At 65.4% G+C, this 27,649-nt stretch overlaps 1 protein-coding gene across 4 annotated transcripts in view; it reads right to left on the minus strand.

Moving 5' to 3' along the window:
• The window catches only part of LOC138823523 (genetic suppressor element 1-like), a 225,934-nt gene that overhangs the window by 18,293 nt on the left and 179,992 nt on the right, over window positions 1–27,649 (minus strand). For all 4 annotated transcript variants that reach the window (XM_070016895.1, XM_070016894.1, XM_070016893.1 and 1 more), the window contains exon 3: window positions 4,183–4,401. In XM_070016895.1, coding sequence (XP_069872996.1) covers window positions 4,183–4,401 — 219 coding nt within the window. The remainder of the gene's footprint in view (window positions 1–4,182; window positions 4,402–27,649) is intronic.

The raw sequence follows: 27,649 nt of genomic DNA on the forward strand, positions 1-27,649 counted from the left end.
GCGGGGCCGCGAGCAGGCCGCAGACCTCACAGTCCCTACCACGGGGTCTTCAGGAGGCCCTGGCCGTGGCATCAGAGCATGGGGGGGGCCGAGCCTCCCTGCCCCTTGCTGTAGACGGAGACACAAGGGAGGGCCCACAACAGGCGGTGAGCGGCAGAGCCGGGGCGCCGGGCCACAGCGGGTGCGGGCACAGCGCTTGGGTCAGCATCGGCTCAGCCACCAAAGAGCTGAGGGGCCGCCCTATGCTGCTGCGAGACAGAGCCCAGTTCAGGGGGTGCTGGGGTTCTGCACCCCAGCATCTATCGTGACCAAGTCCACGGGGGAAGGGGCCAGGGCGTTTGGGGACTGATTTTCTATGGCTGATTATCTGCCAACGTTGCTAGGCAGAATGGCAGCCCTTAGAGCAGAACAGGGCTGGGAGAAGCTGGCCAAGGAGAGCCAGAGAGAGGTCCCAGGGGAGGTCCTGTAGCAGGGCCCAGGCCCAGGACGGTGGGGTCAGGAATGGGGAGGAAGGACAGATGGCTGGGGAAGGGCGGCCGGCACTCACGTCCACGGGTACCACGAAGGCCACGCCGGGCCGGGCCAGCCGCCTCCTGCCATTCGAAGCCTAGACCAGCACTCTGCACGGGGCGGAGCCGGGTGAGCTGGCCGTGCTGGCCTCCAGCTGCGGCCTCCCAGGCCCACCTGGCTCCCGAGACTCCAGCCTGACAAGACGGAGGACAGCCACCGTGCCCACACCTGTGCCGCCAGACAGATGGGGCTCCAGACGCCCGCAGACGCCCCCGCGCCCAACGGCACTGCCGACGGGAGGCGGCCGCGTCAGAAGGCCCAGCCCACTTGGCTGTTTGCTTTGCACGAGGCGGATTTCCGAGGCCTGGCCCATTCCACAGCTGACAGGCCAGCTTCCCTGGCCAGCGATGCCCAGGGTCAGGATCTCGCTTCCAGATGCACCAGAGACCCCTCAGCAAGCAACCGGACTGACCGTCCAGTCCACTGCCACCACGTCACCGTGGTCCCTCGTCAGGCAATGGGGCAGGGACGGCCCTGGGTGGGCGTGAGGGGCCGTGCCATCTGTGCTGTGACCAGATGTCGCAGGAGGCTGAGGTCACCCCGGCTCGGGCACGGCGGCCCCGGGGAGACGCAGACGGCCGCACAGCCCGGGCCCTGCAGTTCTCACACAGGGTGGGGTGTGGAGGGGAGAGGGCAGGGCTTCCAGGTCTGGCTCTCCTCTGGGAGCCGGGGAAGCGGGGAAGGCAGGGAGAAGGCGGGGTGTTCCCAGAGCCCTCGGTTTCTCATCTAGTCACTCAACAAGCACACCACAAGGCAGGTCAGGCCCAGAGCCCAGAGAAGGCCAGGAGGCTGAGGCCCAGAGCCGAGCTGCAGTGCAGGGGTGGACGGAGGGCAGGACATGGGGGCTCCCAGGCCGGGCTTCAGGTGTGGGGTGGGGTGCAGGCCATGAGGGCACCATGCTCATGGCCGAGGGAGCCCAGCCGCCTGGCCTATGTGGACCAAGTCCTGGGTGGCGGCCCTCGGCTCAATCCTTTGGGGGGGGGGTTGGGGGGGGGTCAGGATCCTCTCTCTTCCGCCTCTGCCTTTCTCGCAGGGCAGGGGCCTCTGTCTGACTGAATTTTCAAGTGCACCCTTGGCAGCCAATGAGGATGGCCGGGAAGGGAGGGCACCCAGCCCCGCCGGCTCTGCAAGCCGCCCCCCCACGATAGCGGAGCATGCTGGGACTGCCGAGTCACAGCGCCAAGGCTGGTGCCCGGCAGGCCGCTGGCAAGGCGGGGCAGGGGTGCAGGGCAGGGGCACGGGCTGGGGCTGTGGTTTCTCTGTGTCAGGTTCAGCAATGCCCCCGCTTAGGACCCGGCGTGGGCAAGGGAGGCTTGGTGTGCCCAGGCTAGGGGACCAGCCACAGTGAGACCTGGCACGGCCGGACACACAGCCGTGGCTCGGCCGACCGCCACGTGTGCCGGGATGGAGTGCGGACCCCATCACAGGCCCGCGGCAGGCCAGCACCCCAGGGCCTCCCGTCCAGTCACCCACAGAGCAGGAAAGGCCGGGCTCCGACCACGACAGGCCTGGCTGCTGCCGCCCAAGGCAGTGGAGGACACAGCGTCCCGGCATTGCGAGCAGAGATGGCGGCACGCTCCGTGCTGGAAACACGGGGCCGCAGGCACTTTACAGGGTGACTTTTACGGCACGTGAATTACAGCTGAAGTTGAGAAAGCCCAGCCCTCCGCAGACGTCAGACCACACAGGTTCACGGGCCACGGCCCAGGAGGCAGAGGCAGTGGCTCGGGCCGCTAACCCACGTGGATGCCGCACAGGGGTGGGGTGGGGCCCTCCAGCCGGAACGTGTGTGGAGAGTGCCCGTGGAGGCTCACCACACCCACCCGCGGCCTCCTGAGCCAGGGGCCTGTGCACACCACCCCCCCCCCCCCCCCCCCCGACCCAGGGCCTCCGTGATCCTGAGCCTCAGCTTCCCCTCCCGGCCCATCTCAGGGCTGTTGGGCAATCCTACAGGTGGGGGATGGCGAGGTCTGGGCTGTGACTGAGGCTGCTGGGAGGGGACCGCCAGAGGCCTCAAGCTTTCCTTCACACAGCGGAGGGAGCCCCGGCCCCACACCGCACTGCATGCCCCGTACACCTGCCCAGCCAAGCTGGAGCCTCAGACAGCAGCACCGCTCCTGTCCTCCTGTCCCCCCTCTGCTGCAAAGTCCCTGGGCACCGGAGCCTCAAAGCTGTGGCTCGGAGGCAGCCCCGCGCCCACCGTGCCTGTCCTCTGCTGTCAGGACCTACGGGCACGGTTAGCTCCCAGACACAGAGGCCTAGCCGTGGAAGAGAAGCCTCCGGTACGTGGGCCCACCCACGTGCCCATCATTCGGGCCAGACGGCGGGGCGGGGCGGGGTGGAGCCTAGACTGTGCGTCAGACGGGGGGGGGGGTGGGATATCCAGCCGCAGCCGCAGGCCGCCCCGGCTGGCCAGCCGCCGCAGACCCTGGCCGCCTCCTCAGCAGAAGGCAGAGCTGCCCACGCGCAGAGCTGGCAGCCGCCTTGGGCAGCCAGGGCCCAGGCCACCCCGCGCGCACCTGGTGGCCCCCCACCCAGGGCTCACCAAGGCCTGTGAGCCAGGACACAGGGAGGGGCACGCAGTGAGGACGGCCAACCCCGACCCTGGGCTGGGAGAGATCGAGACCAGAAGAGCTTGGCCGTTCCACTGAAGCCCAAGCACCTGTGCATGGGACGGTGCCGGCGGGCTCCCCATGCCCTGAAGTCCAGGACTCTCAGCTTGAAGCTTTAGGACGAGGCAGATGGCAGGTACGGGCACCTGGGATCCCCTAGCTCTGAACCCCAGAGTGCAAAAAGAATGCAGGGGAGGCATGGCCAGAACGCAAAGGCCTGAGTATCCGGGTGCGTCTGCGCCATCAGCAGCCCTGCAACAGCTGCCCTGGGCGATGCAGCCCTGCGGATTCCGAGAGGACCCCTAAAGCTAGAGCCAGGGACCCAGACAGCACCCCTCAAATCACACATGCACAGGACCAGCACCCCAAATCACACACGAGATAGGATGCGCACCCCAAATCACACAAGACAGGGTAAGCACCCCCAAATCACAGACAGCACTAGCACCCCCGAGTCACCCACAGAGGCAGGACCATTACCCCAAATCATAGACACGATCAGCACCCCCGAGTCACCCACAGAGGCAGGACCAGTACCCCAAATCATAGACATGATCAGCACCCCCGAGTCACCCACAGAGGCAGGACCAGTACCCCAAATCATAGACACAATCAGCACCCCCGAGTCACCACAGAGGCAGGACCAGTACCCCAAATCATAGACACGATCAGCACCCCCGAGTCACCCACAGAGGCAGGACCTGCACCCCCAGAATTTGCTCCAGCTCCTGTGGCCCACAGCGCACGCACGCACGCACGCACGCACGCACGCACAGGGCAGCGCTGAGGCAGGGCTCAGGGAGAGAAGCACAGAGCGAAGCAGAGGTGCAGCGAGGTGAACAGCTGGGGACCCCCGGTCTCGCGCTGGTGGGGAGGTGCTGGGAGTGTGTCCACGCGAGAAGGTGCCGTGGATCACGTGGCCAGCGGCCTCTCCCATCACCACACCCGCTGGGTGTGGGCCAGGCCGGAGGGGGCGCCGGCGGGCAGCAGCGCCTCTTACCTCTGGGCTCCTCCGCCTGTTTGGCGAGCTTGCGCAGAGCAGCAGCGAAGCTGGAAGACGGCGGGGCCTGGGCCGACAGCGCACTGCTGGTGGCAGGGCTGCCGCTGGGCACCAGGGCGCCATTGAGCGGAGAGGGAGTGAGGGGGCTGACGGTGGCGGTGGTCCTGGTCGCGGTGGATAGCATCCCTAGTGAAGGGGACTTGGGCTCATGGCTCATGCCTGAAACAGGAAGAGAAGAAGCAGGTCACCCAGAGAGCAGAGCAGGCACCGGGGGCTGCGGGCAGCATGCAGGGCGGGAGGGAGAGGAGCAGACAGAGCCAGCGCTGTGCAGACAGACCCGCACCGAGGTGCCTGGGACCCCGGGAACTCCATACCCAAAGGCGTGGGCCTGGGCCTACTGGCTGGGCAGGTACAGAGGGCCCCACACCCACGGGTGCTGGCGGAGACCCAACAGAGCCCACATTCAGAGCACAGGAAGACGCGGGGTAAACTGCCTTGGGGGGTGAGAAGGAGGCGCACAGAGCGGCCGGCGAGCTTGGCAGGGCCCACGCAGGAGGCCGGCACCCTGCTGCCCCATTACCAAAAAGGAAACTGAGGTCCACAGAGCCATCGGTGCTGACCAGGAGGCCCCCGGCCCAGCTGAGGGTCCACCACTGCCCCGCATGCTCTCCTGAACCCCCAAAGCCTGCAGCCCACTCGGCACGGAGCCCTCAGTGCCCATGCCGGGACCCGGATGGGTGCCCCGCCTCACCAGACAGAAGACCCAGGCTGGCTGTCCCTGCCCATCACCCCTGGAGGACCATGGGGCGAGGAGTTGCCAAGACCCCTCCTGTCCCAGGGGCCGAGGGGCCGACGCAGCTTGCCGTGCGGGTGGCTGCGCTCAGGGCGCTTGACTGTGTGGGGCCGGCTGCCTGGGACGCGCTCCCAAGCAGAGGCCCGACCGCTGCGCAAATAACCTTCCACCTTGACCAGCAGTCTCCGCGCTGTCCCTCCCTTCTGACGCCAGCTAGGCCCCAGCCACCCTGCCCGGGGCCCTCAGAGCCAGCACCCCTCCACGGGCAGGCTGGGGCCTGGACGGGGTGCAGACGCTCCACACCAGAGTCCGTCCTGCCACACTGGATGCCGGGCCAGCTCCGACACCTGCAGCCCACACCACACAGGGCCACAGCAGTGCTACAACGGGGGACATGGGCGCGTCCCAGCCTGAGGACCAGGGAGCAGAGGCCACGACCCCCGACCCCCAGCAGCTCGAGATGCCCCGGCTGACAGAGGACCTAGGAGTGACTTGTCCTTCTTACCTCTGCCCCTCCTGATCCGAGAGCATGACCCAGGTTTGGGAAGGGGAGTGGGGGTGAGCGGCCAGCACTGGGCTGGGCTCCAGACCTCCTGCGGCTCACAGCCCCTCCCCGACCCCACCCGCAGCAATGGCCCTGGGGCCCCAGAGCCAGCACCCCTGCCAGGGTCGGTGTGCTCAAGGACCTGGCAAGCCGCTCTGCTGATGTCAGGACACCCAAAATAGAATGCCAAGCGAGCGACTTCATTAGGAGAGTCTAAAATTAGCACGGCTCCTCCAATGTGCCAGGCGGGCAGGGGCAGGACAGCCCGGGACGGGAGGGGGGGGACTGTCACCCGGGCCTGTGGTGGGCGGACAGGGCCTCGCCCCCCTCCATCAGGGCCGTGGCCTGCAGTCCCCAGAGAAGACAGGAGGGAGACATCCTCTGTCAGGTGCTGCCCGGAGAGGCTGTCACAGCTGGCCGGGGCGGGAGGGGACGGAGACCCTGGGAGGCCAGGGCAGCAGCGCCCGGCCCTCATTAGAGAGGTATTTATTAACTTCGGAGGCCAGTGTGCACGCTCAGCTCTGTGAATTCATTATCCTAACAGCCCGGGAGAGGCAAAGCAGCAGGAAGGCCCGTGATGGATGAGGCCGGGGGCTGGAGGCTCCCTGCACAGCTCAGCCCCTGCTGGGGTTCAGCAGAGAACAAGCGTGGGGGGGGGCTGGCCCTCCTCCACCGCCTCACACCAAAGGACCAGGATCCCTCCCCTCCCCTCCCCTCCCCTCCTGCTTCCAAGCCCAGAGAGAAGCCCTGTGGACAAAATGGCCCAGGGCCCACTTCACACGCAGCCACGTCACGACCTTCCGGGTGGGTGGGGCCTTCCTGCCAGCCCCCAGTGCAAAGCCTCCAGCAACCCCCCCACCCCTCCCCAAACCCTGGTTTCTGATCCAGTCAAGGAGGCGCAATGCTGGTAAGAAAAACCAACCAACCAGAAGAACCCCCGCACAGCTGGGACCTGGCCAGGGAAACAGCCCTGACCTGCTCCCCCTCCCTCTCCCCTCCTCCACAACGAAGCAGGGCCGCATCCACCAGCATTAACCGGCCCCGCCTCCCCCTGCCATCCCGTAATTACCGCTCCCTTTCATGCACCAGGCCTCGGGCCGCTCCCTCCCTGCGCTGTAATTACAAGCTAATAGCAGAGATCAATTTTCTGTTAGGTCCCAGTTCAAGCACCAACCTGCCCCTCCCCCGCAGCCCCCTGGGGGAATCACACCCCACGCAGTCCCAGGGCTCTGCTCTCAGCCCCCCCCACAACCAGGACCCAGATTCTCCCATCAACCCCCCTCCCCAATCATTTTTCATCACCGTAGAAGGGCGTGTTTACACACAAGTCAAGGCTGCTCCCTGCTCAGCCTCGGTGTGGCCCCCTCCTCCAGCCCTAAAGCCCCAAGGGGCGATGCTTTCTGCCACTGACGAGGCTGAGGTCACCCTGCTGCAGGACGTGGTGGCAGCACAAGGCCACCACAGCAAATTCATCATCATGTTTGCCGCGGGCCCGCTCTGCTCAACCACACAGCAGATTTTTCGGGGGTGGGGGGAGAAGGAGGACTCCTGACGCCGGGTCCCTGAGCGGAGCCCCCGTGCCTCCCGGCCCCCCGGGACTCCCCAGGGAACCAGCAGGCCGAGCCGTTGGCCCTGGCAGCAAGCTCGGGCCCCTGGGCTCCTGACCCGGAACCAGAAGAGAGCAGGCAGCAGCAGGTGGCTGGGCAGCGGGCGGTTAGCCCGGCTCTCCTCTTCCAGCCGCTGCTGGAAACCGTGGGGGCGGGGCAGAACAGGAAACAGCGCCTCCCCACAGTAAGGAACCCAGCCGTGGGGCTGCCCTCCCCCCATGATGGCGGGGCACCTTCAGGGCCACACCACGCCCGTGTGCTGACGCCCCTCCACGGAGGCACCCAGGCCAGGGGAGGGAGCCCCAGAGGCTGGCGGGGAGAGGTGAGGGACAGAAGTCAGGCAACAGATGGCAGCAACATTTGACGCAATTACTCTAAGTGTCTGCCGTGCAAGGCGGGAGGGGGGGCTGCGGGGATGGGGAGAGGGAGCGCCCCACAGCCAGAGGAAAGACGCCAGGTCAAGGCTGGCGGCAAGGGTCCAGGGCTGTGACTAAGGGGGGCGCACCGCCCTGGCGGAAGGTCAACAGGAAGCGGCACTCGGCTGACCCACGCCGCCAGGCCCCCCTGCGTGTTCCCCATGGCAGACCCCCTAAGTGATCCACATCAAAAGGAGCCAGGCTGGGCAGGGGCCTTGCTGTCCCCTGCTCTGTGGTCACCTCCCACTGTCCCCCGGGACGGAGCTGCCGGTTCCAGGATGCCTGGAGGAGGCGCAACAGGACACAGAAGGTGGCATGGGAGGCCGCGCGGAGGGACGGGAGCCTTGAAGAGGGTGTGGCTCCCCATCGGGGCCCGGCCCGGCCCTCTAGTGGGGGCGCAGGGCACAGCAACGCTGCTGAGCAGCAGTGGGAATCTGGGCTGACAGCAGCCGCCAGGAGGGGGCAGAGGCCAGCGGGGCGGGCCCCGAACAAGAGCCGGCACTGCCCGCCGGAGGGCCGCGAGTGAGCGAGGTGGAGGGGTCCCTTAGGGGCGGCCGCTGGAGACAGCATGCCAGCCAGGCCACCTGCCGGCCTCGCCCAGGCACAAAGGGGCCTTTCAGTGGGTGCTGCTGGCCTCCTGCAGATGTCCCCGGGGGACGGACACCAGCCTCCAAGTTTCTATGGGATGGAGGCCAGAGGCTACCAGGGTCGGGGCCCGGCCCTCTCATCCGACCAGAGGAAGACCAAAGGACACTGCTTAAGTCTCAGTGCCCAGGGCTGGGAAGGTGGCTCAGTGGTAGAGCGCTTGCCTTGCATGCCTGAGGCCCTGGGTTTGATTCTTCAGTACCACATAAGCAAAAAGGAAAAAAAAAAGCCGGAAGTGGTATTGTGGCTCAAGTGGTAGAGCGCTAGCCTTGAGCTGAAGAGCTGAGGGACAGCGCCCAGGCCCAGAGTTCAGGCCCCACGACTGGACCCAAAAGTCTCAGTGCTCAGGCCGCATCCACACGTCTCCGCCGGTGGAGCTCCAGGAAGCTACTGGAGAAGCAGGGCAGCAACCAAGACCACAAGGCTCGAGAGCAGAGGCAGGACAGGAGGGGCGGGTCTCTTCAGAGCATCAGGGGCTGGGGGCAAGGTCCGGACAGGCCTTCCCTCTCTTGGAGAGGCCGTGGCCCCAGCTGAGCCGGGAACCTGGTGATCTGGGGCAGCGTGAGGTGCTGGGTGGGTGTCTGGGCAGGGTCTCGTGTGACCATGTGGCCTCCACACAGCACCTGCCTGAGTTTTGGGGGTGTTTTTTTGGTCGGTCGTAGGGCTTGAACTCTGGACTTGGGCGCTGTCCCTGTGCTCTTCAGATCAAGGCAAGCGCTCTACCATTTGAGCCACAGCACCGCTTCCGGTTTTCTAGTGGTTTATTTAATAGCGTCACAGACTTTCCTGCCTAGGCTGGCTTTGAACTGAGATCCTCAGATCTCAGCCTCCTGAGTAGTTAGGATGACAGGCGTGAGCCTCCGGCGCCTGGCTTGGCTCTCCAGTTTTATGACGGGGCGGAGAAGAGTTGGCTGAAGGCCAAGCCCGGCTCCGTGGGCGGCTGGCACGGAGACCTGTGGATGCCTGGCCCGAGAAGCAAGTCTGCAGGCAGCGTTTTAAAACTGGGTTTTCAAGTCACAACACCCATTTTCAATTTCTCCTAAAGTTTCAGAAGCCACAAAACCACCAACCAATCCTGCCAGCACCTTGGCTGGTCCCTGTCCCCAGGAAGCTTCGGGGTCTTTACCACCCACAGTCCCCGCCCTGGGGGGGGGGGGGCAGGCTAAACTCCTTGCTCAACTAGCAAGAGGTGGATGTGGGAGGAAGGCCAGGAGGGCATCCACACGCTGGCCTCAAGGCGGGTCTGCGTCAACCAGAGCCAGGCTGCGGAAGCCGGGACTGGCCCCAAGTTGTACAACAGCCATCAAGCCACAAAAGCGTCCTGGCTCTCAGCGCCTCCAAGTAGCAGCAAGGCCCTCTCTCTGAAACACACGGGGGGACGTTCCAGTTTCCGGAGCTCACAGGCCCAGGAGAGAACCTCCCCTCCCAGGGTCTGAGCGTGGGGTTGGACAGAGACCACACATCTGCATGGTGCCCCAGGGCACAGACACTTGCAAAACGGCTTCAGGGCGTCGAGGATTCTGCGGTGGGGGGGAGCAGGATCTGTACATGTGGCAGGAACTTCCAGGAACCCCAGCCCACCTCCCAGGCCCCAGCAGGAGAACCCTGGCACTGGACAGGCGCTCGTCAACCTAAGAGGAAGAGGGCACCAGCCAGTCAGCGTTGAGTGGGACAAGCCAGCTTCTCCCTCTGCGGGGTGGACACCCCGGCCGGGCCCTGGCACAGGGAGCCCCAGACAGCGCTGCCCTGGACACAGACCCAGCTCAAGGTCTCGTGTTTGATTTCCACACTCTCCAGTTTTCACGAACTGTAGGCCAGAACGTTACCACCAGGCACCTGGGGATTGAGAGGAGGGCAAGATCCTAGGGGTTCCAGCTGTGTGTTAAGAGCCCTCCCTGGAACAGAGTGGATTATGGAGCAGGATTAGCATCCTGACACCCAGGCTCCTGGCAGCGCAGGAAGGGCTGTGCTCAACGGGGGGGGGGGGGGGCGGCCGCCCTGGGTGTCAGGGTGCTGAGGAGGACCACACAGGTCTCCCTCCCCCCTCCCATTTCCCCAGCAAACTCTAGCTCAGCACCCCCCTGCCCCACGCTTCAGAGTGCAATACAAGGTCCCTACTGCTCAGGGTCCTCCGGCTGAGTGGGGCCCAGGACAGATTCTGAGCACAAATAACCATCCCCAACCAGACCACAGCGGGGGACATCCTCTCCAAAGCACCTACCCAGAGGAGCACTTTAACTGTGCAACATCAGGAAAACGGGAAGAGAACCACCCACAAGTGTCACAAAAACCCCCTCACAGATACATGCCGGTGACACCCGAGCTGGAGAGCGGGGCCTACCTGCCCTGAGAATCCCAACTCCTCAGGAGGCTAAGACCTGAGGATCATGATTTGAAGGCAGCTGGGCAAGAAAATCCATGAGACTTTCATCTCCAATTAACAAGCAAAAGGCCAGAAGTAGAGCTGTGGCTCAAGTGGTAGAGCACCAGCTTTAAGTGATCAAGCTAAGGGAGTGCCCAGGATCTGAATTCAAAGTCTTGTATTCGCACATGCACAAGGGGCCCTCCTCTCATGCCAGCCAGGATCCTGCCCTGAGCTAGAGAGGGGGCAGTGTCCACGGGGACCCGGGGCCTGGTGACTGGGTCTCTGTCCCACAGGCTGCTTCTTTGGGGATACTGTTAGGTGGAGCGAGCCCCTCCCTCCTAAGGAGAGCCGTGCAGTGGGAAGAAGGTCCTGACCAGGGAGGCGGGGCCCCTCTGGGCAGAAGGCGAGGCGGACCCCATCTCTAGACCTATGTGGGTGGCAGCTGGGGAAGACTCCTGCCCCTCCCGGGGCGTGCCCTCCCAGTGCCCAGGACCCAGCCCTTGAGTACTGGCAGAGCGCAGGCTGGGGAGAGGCCCGAGGAGGCCCAGCCTCCCCCACCCCCCAGCACTACGGGTAACATCCTCCTCAGCCCGACACGTGGGTTTTCCTTTGGGACGGCTTAACCTGTCCAACATCAATACGGCTCCAACCAAAAGCTCACCGGTCGATACCTTTTATTGCTGCCTACGGCCACAGACCCACCGTTTCAGCCCAAGAAGGGCTGGGGGAGGGGCGGGCTGCTAACACTCATCCCCAGGCCCAGACCCCAAATAAAATCCACAGCCCTCAAAGGAGCCCTGGGCTGTGTGCACCCCTGCGGGGCGGGGGGGACCTGGCAGGCAGCCCGTCGGTGGAGAGGCAGCATGGCCGATTCCACACTGGGGAACCCCAGGCCAAACACTACCAGGAGGGAGAGGGCAGGGCCAGGTGCTGTGCCCTGGGCGGGGACCGTGGTGCCGAGCATCCAGCTTAGGTGGCGGTGAGAGCCTTAAGCGAAAAGGATAAGGAACAGCAGAGCAGTGTCCAGGCCGCGAGTTCAAGCCCCAGCACAAAACCAAACCAAACCCTCACAACAGACAGCGGGTGCCGAGGCCGCACGTGGGGCGGAGAGGAGCAGAGGACCACGGAGCCGCCGTGTGCAAGTGCGGGCATGCCTCCCAGCCCCACAGGGCCCGGATGCCCAGCTCTCGGTCTGTGAGGCACCGGCTACAGAACCACAGGCTCAGCCAGCTGCAATTGTGCCAGGAGCCGAGCATGAGAAGGGCCTGGAACACACCTGGGCGGTCCGGACAGCAGGAGACCGGGTGGGGTGGGGTTCCATACCCACTGCCTTCCCCCCTTCTCCTCTGGCCAGGACAGAAGTCCCCAGGAGGGGGGGAGGGGGCAGAAACGGAACCCCTCCCCCCGGGCCATCTTCCCCATGGATTCCTGGCCAGTGAAGCCTCTAGCCACACACCACTGCCACCAGGCTGGGGGGGGGAGGGGGAGGGAGGAGGGCAGATGCCCAGGTCCCAGGATCTCTTGCTCCAGGGGCCTAGACTTTGCTGGTGGGAGACAAGGCCTGTGTATCTGCAGTTTCTGCCCCAGCAGGCAGCCAAGTAACAGCCCTGGGCTGGAAGTCCCCACTCCCACACTGCCTCACCAGTTAAAAAACAGGCTCCGTGGTAGACCGCTCGCCTAGCAAGCATCAACCCTGGGTTCGATTCCTCAGCACCACATACACAGAAAAAGCTGGAAGGGGCACTTGGCTCAAGTGGTAGAGCGCCAGCCTTGAGCAAAAAGCTCAGGGACAGCGCTCAGGTCCCGAGTTCAAGCCTCAGAACTGGCAAAACAAAAACAGAACTAAACCACCACCACCCAAAAGCAGAAGAGAGCAATGAGGGGAGGAGGAGTGACACTGTCCCAAAACACATGTGCTCCTCACCTGACTTCCGGAACTGTGACCCCCGTACACTTTTATTGTAATAGGAAAACAAAAGACTCTCCCCCTCCAGAAGCTCTGGGTCCCGCGGGACGCCTGCAGGCCCTCAGCCTCAGCCTGCTGGCCCTGGCAGCTGGGGACGGACCCTGAGGCCACCCTCAGCCCTGGCCCCTGGCCTACACACCCCTTCCATCAGGCTGGCCTCCTTCCCAGAACCGCTGCTGCTCTCACTTCCCCCAAGGAGGGGCACCCTGGGGACAACAGGCACAATGGGCGAGGGGCAGCCCGTGAGGACAGGGCCTGGCTAAACAGAGCACGGAGAGCGTAGCTGCGTGCGTCTGAGCAGGCTGGAGGGGAGAGGAGCTGCAGAAGCAAGATTAAAAGGCCCCTGAGCGTGCATTTTGGCAGACATGCAAAGGGCTGCTTTTGGACGCACTCCTGTTTTATCTGTCTGTACACCTCCCAGCAGTGCGCGCGCGGCTGGGTTCAGAGGAGGCGCTCAATAAATTCTCATTGACAGGAACACTCAGAAACGTCACCTCCCAGGCTGTGGCCCGGGCCAGGGAGGAAGGCCAGGGCGGGGAAGTGAAGCCAGCAGCACGAGGCCCCTGCCGCACTTGGCTGGGCCGTGGAGATCTGAGACTCCATGGGGGAAGAAAATTAAAGCAAGACGGCGGGGCTGCGGCACAGGCACAGGCGTCAGGCTGAAATGTCACCTGAAACACGGATCTCTGCAGGTTAAACACAGCTCTCCCCGTGCAGGCGGAGGGAGGGAGGGGGAGGCCTCACATAGCCCTGTGGTTTTGGAGGACGCTGCTGTTGCCACAACACAGGTAATTAACATGCTACCCCAAGAGGGCTCCCATCCAGCCTGGCAGGCTTTGGATTTTGAGTAACCCAGGTTGGGAATTCCACGGCTTCCATGGGGCCAGGAAAAACCGGCCTTGCGAGCTGAGCTGACTTCGCAAGCCCCTGCGGGTTCCTGGGGGTAAGGGGGAAAATAAAGTGGCAGCCGGGTCAGGCTCACCTGCGCTCTCCTGTTTCAGGAGAGCAAGACCAGGCACCGCCCTCCACAGCCCGGTCCCTGCCAGGGGCTGAGGGTCAGGCCAAGCTGGGGGGTGAGGGGGTCTCCAGAAGGCGCAGCCCGGTCCGCCACGCCTGTGCTAACCTGGCTTTCCTCCCCCTGGCCAGAGATGTGGAGCCCAGCCAAAGGCCAGGCTTCAGCTCCAAAACCACAGAGGCCTCAGGGTCTGCGGCCCTGAACTTCCTCCAGAGACGGGGAAGCTGCTCACCGCCAAGGGCCTGCCAGAGGAGGCAGCGGTGCCAAAGCTCAGAGGCTTCCAAAGAAAGGGGCCATCCCTCGTGGGAGCCCTTGTGCCAAAGTGCCCGGCCTGTGAGCCTGGTCCGACCCCACCAGGGCCATGAACCCCACCTGGGAACTTCTGAAGCGCCCCAGGCTGGGCCCTCACACCCAGAGGCTGTATGTAGCTTAAGTGGGTTTGGAAAGGCCTGTGGTCAGCAGTTGAAACACACCAAGTTAAGAGAGGTCTACAAACCCCTCTCAACACAAGCTGGGATCCGAAAAGCCGCCCCCAACAGGTCAGGGCCTGCACTGCGGAGGCTGGGTCTGCCCGGGGCCTTCCGCGGTTCAGAGCTTGGCCGCGGGTGACAGAACTTCGCCTGAAGCCAGGACAGGCCTCCCACCTCCTTCCCAAGGCCGCCCCGGCCGCCCCAGGCTGCCCCAGACTCCAGGGGAAAAAAAAAGTCCAAGTGTCAAAACCAGGGCCTGCTCCAGCCCCGGCTCCCCCGCCCCACTCCTGTCCTGGCTGCCGCCCAGGGACCAGGCCAGGCCAGGCAGGCCGCGGGCCAAGGGACACCCCGCCTCCGGAGGAGGTCGGGGGTGACCTCCTGAGAAGTGAGGAGGTGCCAAGACCCCAAGCCCGGGCTCCCCAGCCCACCGGGCGGGGCGAGGTGACACAGGCGGCCCCTCACCTGTGGCCGGGCTGACTCAGCCGCGGCCGCCTCCGGTTCCCGGCCTGGGGGCGGAGGCGGCAGAGAAAACACGGTGAGCCACACTTGAGTGCTCTGCGCCTAGGTCACCGGGAGGCGCAGGGCCGGGAGCCCCCGCTCGGAGGTGCTGGAAGGCTCCCTCCCAGGGCGCTGGGCCTTTTGTTCCGCCCCCCTTTATCTGTGGGCTCGCTTTGTTGTCCAACCCCCACATGTGTGGCCCCAGGGCGGCGCAGGAGCCCGGCCGGGGCCCCGGGTTTGAAACGCACGCACTTTTGAGACAAAAGGCTGGCTGGGCGCAGCCCCAGACCCCACGGGCGGCAGGTGCTTGCCGCCCGTCCCGCGTGGCTCCCGCCCGCGGGGGGGGGGCGCAGATGGGGGGACGGGGGAGGGGGCGCACGGGGGAGGGGGCCCAGGGCGGGGGGGGGCAGAGCGCAAGGCCCGGCAGGGAGGTGAAGGGGGGAATCAGGGCCGGGGGAGGGGGGGGACGCTCAGAGCCCGACGGGAGAGGGGGGCGCAGGGCCGGGTGGGGGGGAGGGTGAGTGAGGCTCAAGGCCGGGGTGGGAGGGGTGGGGGAGGCGCGGGGGGGGGCGCAAGGACCGGAAGGAGGGCGCGCGGGTCGGCGGTGGGGGGGTCGCGGCGCCGCCCCGCCCCCGCGGGGACTTAATTAGCCGGCGGGCGGCGGCGGCGGCGGCGGGCGGCGAGGTGTCGCGGGCGCGGCGATCTAATTGAATCGGCTCCACTCGGGCGGCCGCTCCGCGCCGGCAGCGCGGCCGGCGGCCGGGAGCGGGGGGCGGGGAGGCGCATCCAGGCGGAGCAGGAAGGGCCGGGAGGGGAAGGCCGCGCGGGCGGGGGGCGGCGGATGTGCCCTCGCCTCCACCTCCAGCCGGGCAGCCATCTTCCAGGGGCGGGGAGGCGGCGGGCCCGGGCGCGCCCTTCCCGAGGGACGCCGGGCGCGGGGGGCCGGAGGCGCCGGGGGAGGGGGGCGCCCCGGGATCCCGCGGCCCCCCTCGCCGGGGGAGGGGGGGCGGAGAGCGGACCCCAGCGGCGGGACCTCCCCCCCCCGCCGCAAAGTTTGCCGGGCGCCCCGCGGCTCCCCGGGCGGGGGAGGGCGGCCCGGTCGCCCGCCAGCCCCGCCGCTCGCGTCGCCGCGCGCTCCGGGGGAAGTTGTGCGGGAGCCGTCGGCGGCCGCCCCCGCGGGGCCCGCGCGCGGGGAGGGCCGGGGCGCGGGGAGGGCCGGGGCGCGAGGAGGCCCCGCGGCGCGCTCACCTTTCATGCCGGGGCCCCGCCGCTCCGCCGCGCCCGCCGCATGCCGGAGCCGCCGTCGCCCGGTGTTTGTCTAAACTGCCTGTCTCAGCCGGGGCTGCGCGGCGGCGGCTCGGGCCCGCCGGGGAGGTGGAGCTTCCGGGGCCCCGGCCAAGAAACACCTGCTGCTGTCGCCGCCGCGAGGACACACCCCGGCGCTACGCCGCCCACTCCGGCCGCGGGCTGGCGCCCGGCCCCCTGACCTCCGCCCGCGGGAGGTGTCGGGTTTCAGCCGCAAACACCGGCGGGCGCACGCACCGACGGGCGCCGCGGCGCAGACACCGCCCCGCCCGCGCGCGGGGGCGCCCGAGCCCGCGAGACCCCGAGGCCGGGGGCGGCGCGAGCCCACGACAGACCCGCCCGCCCGCCCGCGGGGCCGCCCCCCCCAGCACCGGGGGACCCGGGAGAAGCTCCGGGCCGCCACGCCCCCGCCCCGGGCCCGCACCCGGCTCACCCCGGCCCCGGCCGATGACTCAGGGCGCGTCCTCCAATTCCCGGGCGCCCGCAGGCGGCGCGGACCCGGGCTGGGCGCCCCCGGGGCCCCGCCCCGCCCAGAGCCCACCCCCGGGATTCCCGGAAGCGTGGGGTCAAAGGGCAGGCCCGGCCGGCGGGGGCCGCCTCCCCCGCCGAGCCCCGGGGCACCGAAACCCCCGGGAGCCGCGCCGGCGTCGCGGCTTCCAACTTTCTGCCCCGGTGCAGCCCGCCCCGCCGCCCTCCCCGCGCCCGCCGGACCGCGGCGGGAACCCCCCCATACCCCCCAGTCCATCTGTTCCCGGTGGGCCGGGCGTGGGGGCCCCGGGGAGCGAAGCGCTGGCCCCGCCGGGAGATTCAGAACCGAAAACGGGTGGAGCGGCCCCTCCCCACCTGGCGGCGGGACCCGAGCCCCCCCCCCCCGCGGGCCCCGACCCGACCCCCCCCTGCGCGCCCCGACCCGACCCCCCCTGCGCGCCCCGACCCCCCCCCGCGGGCCCCGACCCCCCGCGGGCCCCGACCCGACCCCCCCCTGCGCGCCCCGACCCCGACCCCCCCCGCGGGCCCCGACCCGACCCCCCCCCCGCGGGCCCCGACCCCGACCCCCCCCCGCGGGCCCCGACCCGACCTCTCCCCCGCGGGTCCCGGCTCCGACGCCCCCACGGGCCCAGACCCCGACCCCCCCCCCCGCGGGCCCAGACCCCCCCGCGGGCCCCGACCCGACCCCCCCTGCGTGCCCCGACCCGACCCCCCCCCGCGGGCCCAGACTCCCCCGCGGCCCCGACCCGACCCCCCCTGCGCGCCCCGACCCCCCCCCGCGGGTCCCGAACCCCCCCCGCGGGTCCTGGCTCCGACCCCCCCACGGGCCCCGACCCGACCCCCGGGCGCCCCGACCCGACTCCCCCCGCGGGCCCCGACCCCCCCCCCCGTCCCCGGCTTCGACCCGCCCATCCCCCCGCGGGCCCCTAATCCGACCGGCCCCCCCCCATTGGGCCCCGGCTCCCGTCCCCCACTTCGGGCCGCTGCCATTTCCCACTTCTTGGCACAGGCTCGCACCCCGGCCGTTGGAACCGTGGGTGACCCTGGGGGTGCCTTGGGGGGGTGACCCTGGGGGGCCCTGGCTGCTGTTAGGGTGGGTGACCGTGGGGGGGCCCTGGCTGTTCTCAGGGTGTATGACCCTGGGAGGCCCCGGCCGTTGGGGTGACCCCTGGCACTGCGGCCCCATAGGGTCAACCGGGGCTGTTTTCATTCGAGGGCGATGCAGACCAGAGGCCAGGCTCAAGGTCAGGCGCGGGCAGCGCGCACCTGAGTGCCGTGCCTGGCCCGGCCCGGGAACGGGCAGCTGGCGGTGCTCGGTGGCCGCAGGGGGGCAGCAGCAGGCCGACTCCACACCGTGGCCACCAGAGGCCAGCAGGGGACAGCAGGGCGCGAGGAGCCGTCCACCCTAGGAAGTGAGTAACCCGGAGCCAGGCCTCTGGGGTGCCCGCACCCCTGGCCAGGGGCTGGCTGGCAGACTCGCACCCCCCCAGCACTGGAGGCAAGGCTGGCCTCCCCCCTTCCCTCCTCCCTCTCTCTGCCTGCTCCTCCTTTTCCCTCCTCCTCCCCCTCCACAACAACTGCGCCCCCCCCACCTCTTCCTCCAGTCCCACTTGCCTAGAAGCCTGGCCAGGAAGGGGTGAGGCCAGGCCTGGGAGGGGCACTGAACCATTGCTCCTCCCTGAGCCCTTGCTGCCTCTTCTTGAACTCCCTGCACCCCCGGGCTCCAGCCAGGCTAGTTAGCAGGAGGCCAGGAAGGCAGCCTGCTCAAAGACAGGTAGATCCCAGCAACTCCAGTCCCCCTCTTCCCCGCCAAAGTCAGGGACCTAGGAAACCCTCAGACTCAGAACCAGTAGGGTGCAGTCCAGAGGAAAGAAAGCTGGCGGGCAGCCATGCACCCACCAGACACCCTGGGGCTGTGAATCTCCACCCAGGGGGGGAAAAAAAACCAACCCTGCCCCCAAGGAGCTGCTGGGAAAGGGGGGGGGCACGGGAGGCAGTTAGAGGTGTGGCAGGCGGGGCCCTGGGAGGCAGTGGCAGGAAATCGGGGTGGCCGATGTAGTCTACAGCCTCCATCCCCCCCCAGCCGGGGGAGGTGCCCAGAGACACAGGCCCCGCCTGCGACCCCCACAGGTCACCCTGGCTGGTGGCCTTGGCGGGAATGCAGCCGCCCAGGCACGGCCAATCAGCTGGAGGCCTGAAGGAACCCGGCAGGTGCGGCTCCACCCCGCCAGCTGCTCCCCGCACGCGCGGCCGCCCCTGCCCTCCTCTCCACACCTGGCACCCCAGTGTCTGAGGTAGGCCGAGGAAGAACAGAGACCGGGACTTGCGAGCAGGCGAGAGGGAAAGATCACCCTGCCACTTACCCGGCACCTAACACATGCGGGGCTGCTCAGCTCCCGTCACTCAGCGCCCCGGCGGCCAGTGACCTCCATTACCCAACGCGTCGGGAGACCTGACAAGGTTAATTAACTCGCCTCGGGCTCAGAAATTCGAATACAAGCCTGCTCCAGACCTCTCGCCTGCTACACCTGGCAGTGTTTCTTGGACACCACCTGCCTAGCCAACCCCCTGCTCACTGCTAAGAAAGACAAGCATGCCGGGAGGAGGCCCGCCGGCGTCTGTGGGGGGCTGGCCAGCACCTGAAAAACCATCTGGATTGAGGACGGGGAGAGGGCGGTGATGCACGGCCACCTCGTCCATGCTCAGCTCCTGGCCAGCGCGCTGCCGGGCAGCTGTCTCCCAGAAGCTGCCCTTGTGTCTCTCCCTTCCCGGCTCTATCACTGGCCCAGAAATCCTCCCTCTTCAAAGCCCGGCTTAAAGCTTATCTTGTCCAGGAAGGCCTTCCCTTCTGGCCTCTGGAATCCGTTCCCCTCTGGGGTGCTGCCCGCCCCCCACTGACGGCGCAGGCTCCCCTGGGACCCCCGGTGGCTGGGGGGGTTTCAGGCTTCTCTTCCTAGCTAGGTCAGGGTGCCCAAGAAGGACAAGAGGTCCTTGTCCTCGGTGCCCATCTCCTACCCCCAGGCAGGCCCCGCCGGAGCCTTAGCCCAGGCTGGCTGCCAGGGTCCAGCATGGGGAAGAAGGGCGCAGGGGAGGCAGACACAGGCCACCCCTCGTGGGGGGGCGGGGTCTCTGGGCCACCTCATTCATCTCGGATGGGATGCCAGCCTTGGGCTCAAGGGCACCCGAGCACAGCATCGGCAGAGCCCCTTGGCTGTGTCAGGAGTTTTCCTCTTAACCTCACTTCCTGGCCTCGGAGCGCCCTGCTCCCGCCGCCCCGCACACAGCTGCACTCCTTTACAATCAGTTAACAGCTGTTTTGCATAGATTTTCAATTCTAATTGCCTTGCTTTGTGAGCGCCACAGAGCCCGGTGAATGGTGAATGGGGCCGCCGCGCGCCGGCTGGGGAGGGGGCCGCCGGGGGAGAAGAAGGGAGCCTGTGTGCGCCTGGCTGCCGGCTTTTATGTCTCTAAATAGGAGAAGAATACTCCTGCCTCTCGAGGCAGCCCGGACATCTGAACTGTGGCCCCCACCCGAGACCCAGCCTCCCCACCCCGCCCCAGCCATCCAGCGTCCAGACACAGCCTCCAGCTCCAGACCAGCTGAGCCCCCTCCCCCGCCCCCCCCCAGCTCTCCAGTGCCCAGATATGGGAAGCTAATTGGACAATAAAGTTGGGCAGCGAGGAACCTGGCTCTCTGGAGACAGCTGCCATCTATAAAAGAGAAATATTTGCATTTAAAACCTTTAAAGTTTATACAGCGAGGCCAGGCCAAGGGGGAAGGGTGGACGGAATGGGGAGGGGGGATTTGGACCCTCTAGGGGGTTTGTTGTTCTGGGCTTTTCTGTCACTGGTGACTCCACCCTCGGCCTCCAGTCAGGACCTCTGGGAGGCAGGCCAATCCCCACCGGCCTAGACAGCCATGCCCCGGGTCAAGTTCAAACCCCCAGGCTCCCGAGCAAAGCCCTGGCCGGCAGGACCAGCCCGCTCTGCTTGTCCACAGTGGCTGCTCTACTGGGGGGGGGTCGCCCCGGGATTTAGGGGCTCCGGGTGGGGAGGGGGCTGAGGGCTGGCTGCGGGTCAGGGCCTCAGGAGTGGCTGTGCGGGCACCTGGCTGGTCCCAGCTCACCAAGCGCCCCGCCCTCCCCAGGCCCCGCGTCCTGCGCAGAGCTGTGGGGTGCCAGGTGTGCGTTTCCCCGCATGCCCACCTCCACTCTTCATAGCGGAGAGGAGCCTGGCCAACTCTCCCCACGGGCCACACTCGTGATGCGAAGCGGGAGCCTTATTTTAGCAGGCGTTTATGAAAGGGCAGCACATCGGAACCCTCACCGAGTCCCGCCTCCCGGCAGGCCTGCGTGCAGGGGGACGCCAAAGACACTGGGCACTCCAGCCATGCCAGTGACACACAGCACCGCTCTCCGCAGCTCTGCTTGTCTGTCCGCTCCCAACGGACAGTACTTCAGTTTTAGTTCTAACACAGGAGGTGCCTAGAAACCCCAGGGGCCGTCCGCTCCCGGCAGCGCCTCCTCCCACGCCACCATGCGGGGGCCAGGAGGGTCGTCCATCTCCTGCCACCTCGGGCCCCTCGGGCAGGCCCCGCCCTGAGTGGTCCCTGGACGCTCCCAGCATTCATCCTAACGGCACAATTCATTCCTTACGTTGTTGGCAAGGCTGGGGATAGAATCCCGGGCCCAGCACATGCTACGCAGGTGCCCAGATGACTTACATCTCCTCCTAAAAGGTGAATTTTGTTCATTTCTGTTGGTGGTAATGGGGCTTGAACTCAGGGCCTTGTATTTGGTAGGCATTGCTCTGCCACTCGAGCCTCAGCCCTTTTGGCTGTAGTTATTTCTCAGATAGGGTCTCTAGTTTTTTCCTACCTCCAACTCAGAGCCTCCTACCCACACCTCCAGAGTGTCTGAGATTACAGGTGCACACTACCACACCTGTCCTAAAAGGCAAATTTTAAAACATGGCTCCCAGAGTTGTCCCCACACCCACCCCCGGGGTGTTGCCAGCTTTGCCAGTGTGGTCCTGGGCAGATCCGTCCCTCTCTGTGCTCCAGAGGACCGCCCTGCCCCTGTTGGCCTGGCAGGATTTAAAGCAGGACAGGCCTGGGACACGGAATCGCCTGGGTTGGGCACCAGGAAGAGATGAAGGCAGGCGGCACATAAAACCACAGTCTCATGGGAAGGCGCTGTTCAGCGCCAGGCCAGAGGACAGAGGAGCTGGTCACTCAGGCCAGGGCATAGACTTCCTTCTTTTCCCCAGCTCCAGGAGTCAGGCCCATGGCCCGGGACAGCCCTGCTGCAGAGGCTTCAGGCCCTGGCAGCGGGCTGATCACCCCACACAGGGAGCAAGAGACTGGGGCAGATCCATTCCTAAAACCCCGGTAGCCCCCAGCCCCCACCCTCCTCGATTCATTACAAGTCCTCCACCCACCCCACCCATGCATGGATGGACCACAGGCCGCCGAGCGTGCTGCCCGGGTGACGGGAGATTACTGAGCCACGAAAGGAATGTGTCCTAACCATGGCACAGGCACGTTGATCAGAGAGGACTGACAGACGCCCACAGCCACGCACAGCGGGTGTGGGAGTTCTCAGCAGCACCCCCACAGGGGCCCGGGGGAGACATCAGCCCCCCTCATCCCTGCCCCCGGCGCTCCATGGGGCTGGCCTGGCTGCCCCAGCTCTGAGAGCTTGAGCGGGGCCCTGGCACGGCTCCTGCCACCTTGATGCTCAGCTGCGGGCCTACACAGGCGGGGACTGGGAGGGTCCTGGATGAGACGGACCCCCTGGCCTGAGGCCAGGAGCTTACTGACCACCTCATCAGCACGCTGCTACCTCCTGGGTTAGGACACCCTGAGACCCTGGAATCTGTGAATCCCTTCTACAGCTTAGGAGTGGCCTAATTTTCTTTCTTTCCCCCTCCTCTTCCTCCTTCCTTTTTTTAGGGGGTGGGGTGGAGAACAGGATCTTCACTATATAGTCAAGACTGGCAGTAAGCTTGAGATCCTCTTTCCCCCTCCACTTTCCAAGTGCAGGGATTACAGGCATGCATGACCATGCCTGGCACGGGACAGCTTTGCAAAGACAGCCAGCTGTGCCCACAGGTGAGGGGCTTTCCTTCTGCCCTGGTGTCTCAGCCAGCCCGGGGCCAGACCTGTGTGGGACAGGGAGCCTGCTCACGACCAGAGATTGCCCCCCAGAAATCTACATGCCCCCACAGGTCCCCAGATAACAGCCGTGCCTGTATACACCCAGCCCTTAGATTCCCTACCCCCACCCCTGTGCCACGTTCCTGTAACCCTGGCTCCAGCTCTGCCTCCTTGGCTTGGGCATCGCATGCCCCGTGGTCTTCCTCATCCACCCCCAGCTTCCGGTTGGTCCCACAGCGGGCAGGGGCAGCATCCCTGCCCGGGAACAGTGGGGTGGGGACTCGAACCACTGTCTCCTCCCCACCTGCGCCCCTCCAGTCCTTCCCTATACATCTTATTTATCCCTTGCCTGTCATTAAATCCAAACTGTCACTGCGACATGGGCCTCTCAGCGGCCTCGGAGACAGGCCAAGGCCCGGGCCTCGCCAATTTGCTCTGGCCTCATGTTTCCATCTTTTTAACTCAGAAGGGAAAAGGCCGGGGCTGGAGTCATCTCCACGTAGGAACTGCAGCAACCGCCCCAGGCCCTTGATGGCCCACCAAGCATCTGTGCCTCAGTTTCCCATCTGCTCCAACTGTCTTGTTTCCCCAAGAAGGGGAATCCCTCCCTCCCACCAAAGGTCACTCTGCGGCCAGCCTGGCTAGAGGCGGTCCCTGGCAGTGACACCCCGAGGGACCCTTGTCACCGCTGCTCTTCCTTGGCCACTGGGCCTCAAACCCATTATCCTCATAGTCCTCCCCCTCCCCCTCTCCTCCTCCCCCTCCTCCACAACTCCTCTAGGTCTCCCCTGGGGAGTGGGAGCCCCTGCCTGCCTGAAGGGTCCTACTTGTAACACAGACATCCCTGGGAATTTTCAGTCTCTCCGGCTGGAGGACCTGGCCCCCCCAGCCCCACCCCTGCCAGGCGCCCGAGTCCTGCGTGTTATTCCCACAGCCCAGGCTTCTTGGCAACTCGGCCTCCTCCAGGGAGGCCTCTAGGACAGCGTGGAAGCCCCGCCCTCAGCATCGCACTTCCTGCCTTGTTCGTACCCAGGAGCAGCCGCCGCAGAGAGGAAACGGCCTTCACACTCCTGGCCACCCCACAACCCCCCCCCCCCGGAAGCAGCCAGCAAACCGATCTGAGCCCCCCCAGGAGGACACAAACATCCACCAGCAACGGCTGCCCTGCCCGTGTTCCTCCTTCCCCCCAAACCGACCCAGCGGAGGGAAGGAGGAGGAAGCCGCCTCAGACCAGGCCCCTCTGGGCCTCACAGGGCCTCCGGGGCCGTTCCCAGCGCCTGGGAACTGAGGCTCCCAGGAACCCCCTCCCTCACCCAGGTGACCAGACAAGCAGCCAGTAGACACACAGCCTTCCCTACAGACCCAGGTGGGCCCAGAGCCACGCTAAGACACCCCACTCCCCGGGACCCACGCAGGCCCCGGGCCTGGCTGCTTCTCAGGCAGACAACAGCCCAGCCCCTCCACAGCCCCCTCTTCCTCCCTCCTCCCTTCCTCCTCCTCGGCACAGACCTGCCTGTCCAGCAATTTGAGCTCAGGCTTGGCACAGCCTGGCTCAGGAGTTCTATTCCTGGCCAGGCAGCAAATTGCTCTGTGACCTTGAGGCAGTCCCGCCCGGCTCTGGCTATCCGAGCGCCCTGCTCCCACCTGTGGTGGGCTGCCCTAAGAAATGCCGCCCGGACGGAGGCCAGGCTGCAGGAGGACGATGGAAACCCGGCCTCGCCTTGGGGACTGTCTGGAAGGCTGTCACACAGAGCCCTGCCACTGCGGGAGTGCCAACCCCATCCCTGGGGGACGAGCGGGGCGGGGGGGGGGGTCACACAGATGGAAGCAGACAGGGGTTGGGGGGGACACACATCACCCCTCGGTGGCCAGGACCCCCTGAGCTTCCCTAGCAAGGACCTCCTGGCAGAAACACATTCTCAACGGCACTCCCAACCCCCAAGGGGGTGCCCTGGATCCCCCCACACCTTTCAGGACATCCAGTGACATCAACAACACCCGCCATTATCTGACTCTTGAAAATTAATCTCCGACTATGTCTTCCTCCCTGCCTCTCTCCCTGAAGGACTTAGGCAGCACTGGGGGCTGGGGGGGGGGGGAACAGGGACTCAACATGAGACGTGTTTACTATTTTCCTGATCTCTCCGGGAAGATGGGGCAGCTGGAGGGGGACAGTATTCAGAGAGAATTGGGCCCCGGTGGACGTCAGCATTATTCATTTAACAACTTCTATCGGTGCCCAGAGATGCACACAGGCCTTCCCCACGGCATCTCCCGTGGATGCTGGATTTAATTTACAACACTCTAGGAAAATAATTAAGGGGGAGCAGGAAGGAGGGGAGGGGGTCTGCGCCCAGAGAGCTGTGGATGCCCAGGTGACCAGGGCCTCCCCGCTGCCTGCCCCACGGGGGACACAGCGGGCAGCCGTGGGCAGGTCATGGGCCGCAGGTCCCTGCTCTGGCAGAGGCGGCCACGGTGGCTGATGGCCGTCCATCCAGCCGTCCACCCCCCCCTTTGCTGGGACTGCTGAGGAGTCTGGCGCCCACGCCCGGCGGATTAGCTGTCCCTGCTCAGCAATGTGGAGCCCGCTTCCTTAAGCTGTAAATCACACTGGCCATTCCTGAAAGATCAAAGTTGGCTTTTAATGTAGGTGGTTGGGAAGCAGGACACAGGACAGACGCCAGGCAAGCTGGAACTGCAGGCAGGACCTGCAGGCCTGGTGAAGAGGCCCTCAGGGGCATCTACCCATGGGGGACAAGAGGCGGAAGACAGCCATGGGGGACCCCACGGCCCCCTATCATACCGGCGTGCCTTCCTCCAAAGAGGAAGCGGCCCGGCCAGCTGGGGAAAGAAAGGAGACGCACTGGATGGCAGTTCTCACCACCTGCCACCTCCAGGTGTGTGGCTTTACCAATCAGCCCCCAAACCTGAGGACACTACAAATCTATGGGGGCCCCCAGGTCCCCATGTCCCTAGCCTCACCCCTATAAGCCAGAGATATTAAGTAACTGAACCAATCACAAAGATGATACTCTAAGTGTGAAGCCCACGTTGGCCCCCTCTCCTTACCAGAAGAATCTAGAAATGATCTATCCTCAGACCAGTAAGGGCTGGCCCACCTTTGTGTTATTTCAGAACCCACCTGAGTAAACTGAGAATAGCACTGTTTGATAGAAAAGTGACTACAGGGCCAGTACAATGCTACATGACTGCAATCCTAGCGCTCAGGAGGCTGAGACAGGAGGCCAGAGGTCGAGGCCAGCCTGAGCTACGCAGAGACCTTGTCCTAAAAAAGACAAAAGTTACCACAGCCCCACGCGGCCACTAACTATACACTTGAAACGTGGCCAGAGTGACTTTTTTTTCATCTTACTTAATTTTAATTAACTTAAAAACATTTTTAAATTAAATTCCACACAGCTAGGTGTACCATTTTGGACCGCACGGCATTAGATTATAAAAATAACCAAATTCTGCGTGCTGTGAGTGGGGCGTTTGGCCCAAGAGGCTCATGTGGGTACAGAAAACGAGACACCGTGTCTGAAACTAGGGGCCCCAGAGCACGGCTACCGCGAGTCCCTCAGGAAGGCTCGTGGAAAGCAAAGGCCAAGACCACAGAGAGGCCAGGACGCCCCCTGGGAGCGTGTCAAACCTCACCTGACGGCAGCCAAGGCCCACCGAGCAGAGACCTCGCCGCTGGACCGAGTGCAGGAGCTGTGCGCCCATCCTGGAGGCCGGATGGAACTGTGATGGGCAATGGGCGGGTGAGATGGACAGCTGGGTAAGCAGGTGGATGGATGGGCAGGTGGATAAGTGATGGACGGACGGATGGACAGATGGACAGGTGGGTGAAGGGCTGGATACATACGTGATGGACAGGCAGGTGGATGGATGGATGGATGGGTAAGTAGGTGGATGGACAGAGGGCGGACAGCTGAAAATACAAATGTAAATTTACATCTGAAGGGTAGAAAAGTGGTAGATGGACAGGCAGAAGGTTGGGTGGATACGTGGAAGGAAAGGCAGATAATGGACAAATACCAAGAAATGACGGATGGAAGGGGCAAAGGAAAGAGGAGCACAGATGGAAGGATGGATGGGCGATGGAGGACAGAACCGAAATTTCCTAACAAGCCGGGCGCCGGTGGCTCACGCCTGTAATCCCAACTACTCAGGAGGCTGAGATCGGGGGATCGCAGTTCAAAGCCAGCCGGGGCAGGAAGGTCCATGAGACTCTTATCTCCAATAAACCACTAGAAAGCGGTAGAGCGCTAGCCTTGAGCTGAAGAGCGCAGGGACAGCTCCCAGGCTCAGAGTTCAAGCCCCACAACTGACAAAAAGATTTCCTAACATTCCCAAGGCCTAGCCACAGTGAACATGTTCTAGAAGTTTCCTCACAGAACCGGTGTTTCTGTGGAGAAGGGTAGTGACGTGGAGTGGGAGGCTCTGGGGGCTCTCAGCCAGGCGTTGTGGGGCTACCCTCCCCCCTCTCACAGAGAGGACACTTCCTGGCACTGCCCTTGGAGTGGGGTCCACGGGGCGGGGGGGGGGGTGCGGGGAGGGGGCTGCTGCGGCCAGAGGTCCTCAGGAGTGAAGAGCTGGCCCGGCACACCTGCCTTCCCTGCCATTTGCACTCGCAGTGAGCACCAGTGGCCAGACCAGGCAGGGCCAGCACCCGCGCATGTGTCCAGCACCCCAAAGCGCTGTGCACGTCCTTCCTGCCTTCCTGTCCTCGGATCTCAAGGAGCCCGGGCACTGGGCCCGAGCCCCTGTGGGCTGAACCCGGGAGCCAAGGAGGGCTGGGAGCAGGCTCGGGGGCCAGGGCCTGAGCCCAGGGTGAGAGCCGGCACGGGCAGGCCTGGCCAGCCCAGTGCCCACAATTCCCCTGGAGATCGGGGCTCACAGATGGGCCTCCAGCTGACCATGGTAGGCAGGGAGGTCTGCGGTTCCAACCTCTGCCCACCGCCCCCTGCCAGCTCTCAGGAGCAGGCCCAGCCTCTCCGGTGCTGCCTCCTGTCTGGCCCACCACCTCGCCCAACCCCGCCAGCCCCTGCCCTGCAGCCCCCTCTTCCCTCTGCCGGCACCCCCTCCCTTTCCTGCAGAGTCAGATTTGCCCTGCCGATGCATTAACCACGCTGGGTGATGAATGGCGGGTGCAGGGCGCGTCTGCTCGGAGAGAGACCCCAGCAACCGGGCA

The sequence above is a fragment of the Dipodomys merriami genome, unplaced genomic scaffold (genome assembly GCF_024711535.1).
Source record: "Dipodomys merriami isolate MVZ:Mamm:240054 unplaced genomic scaffold, mDipMer1.0.p SCAF_120, whole genome shotgun sequence".
NCBI lineage: Eukaryota > Metazoa > Chordata > Mammalia > Rodentia > Heteromyidae > Dipodomys > Dipodomys merriami.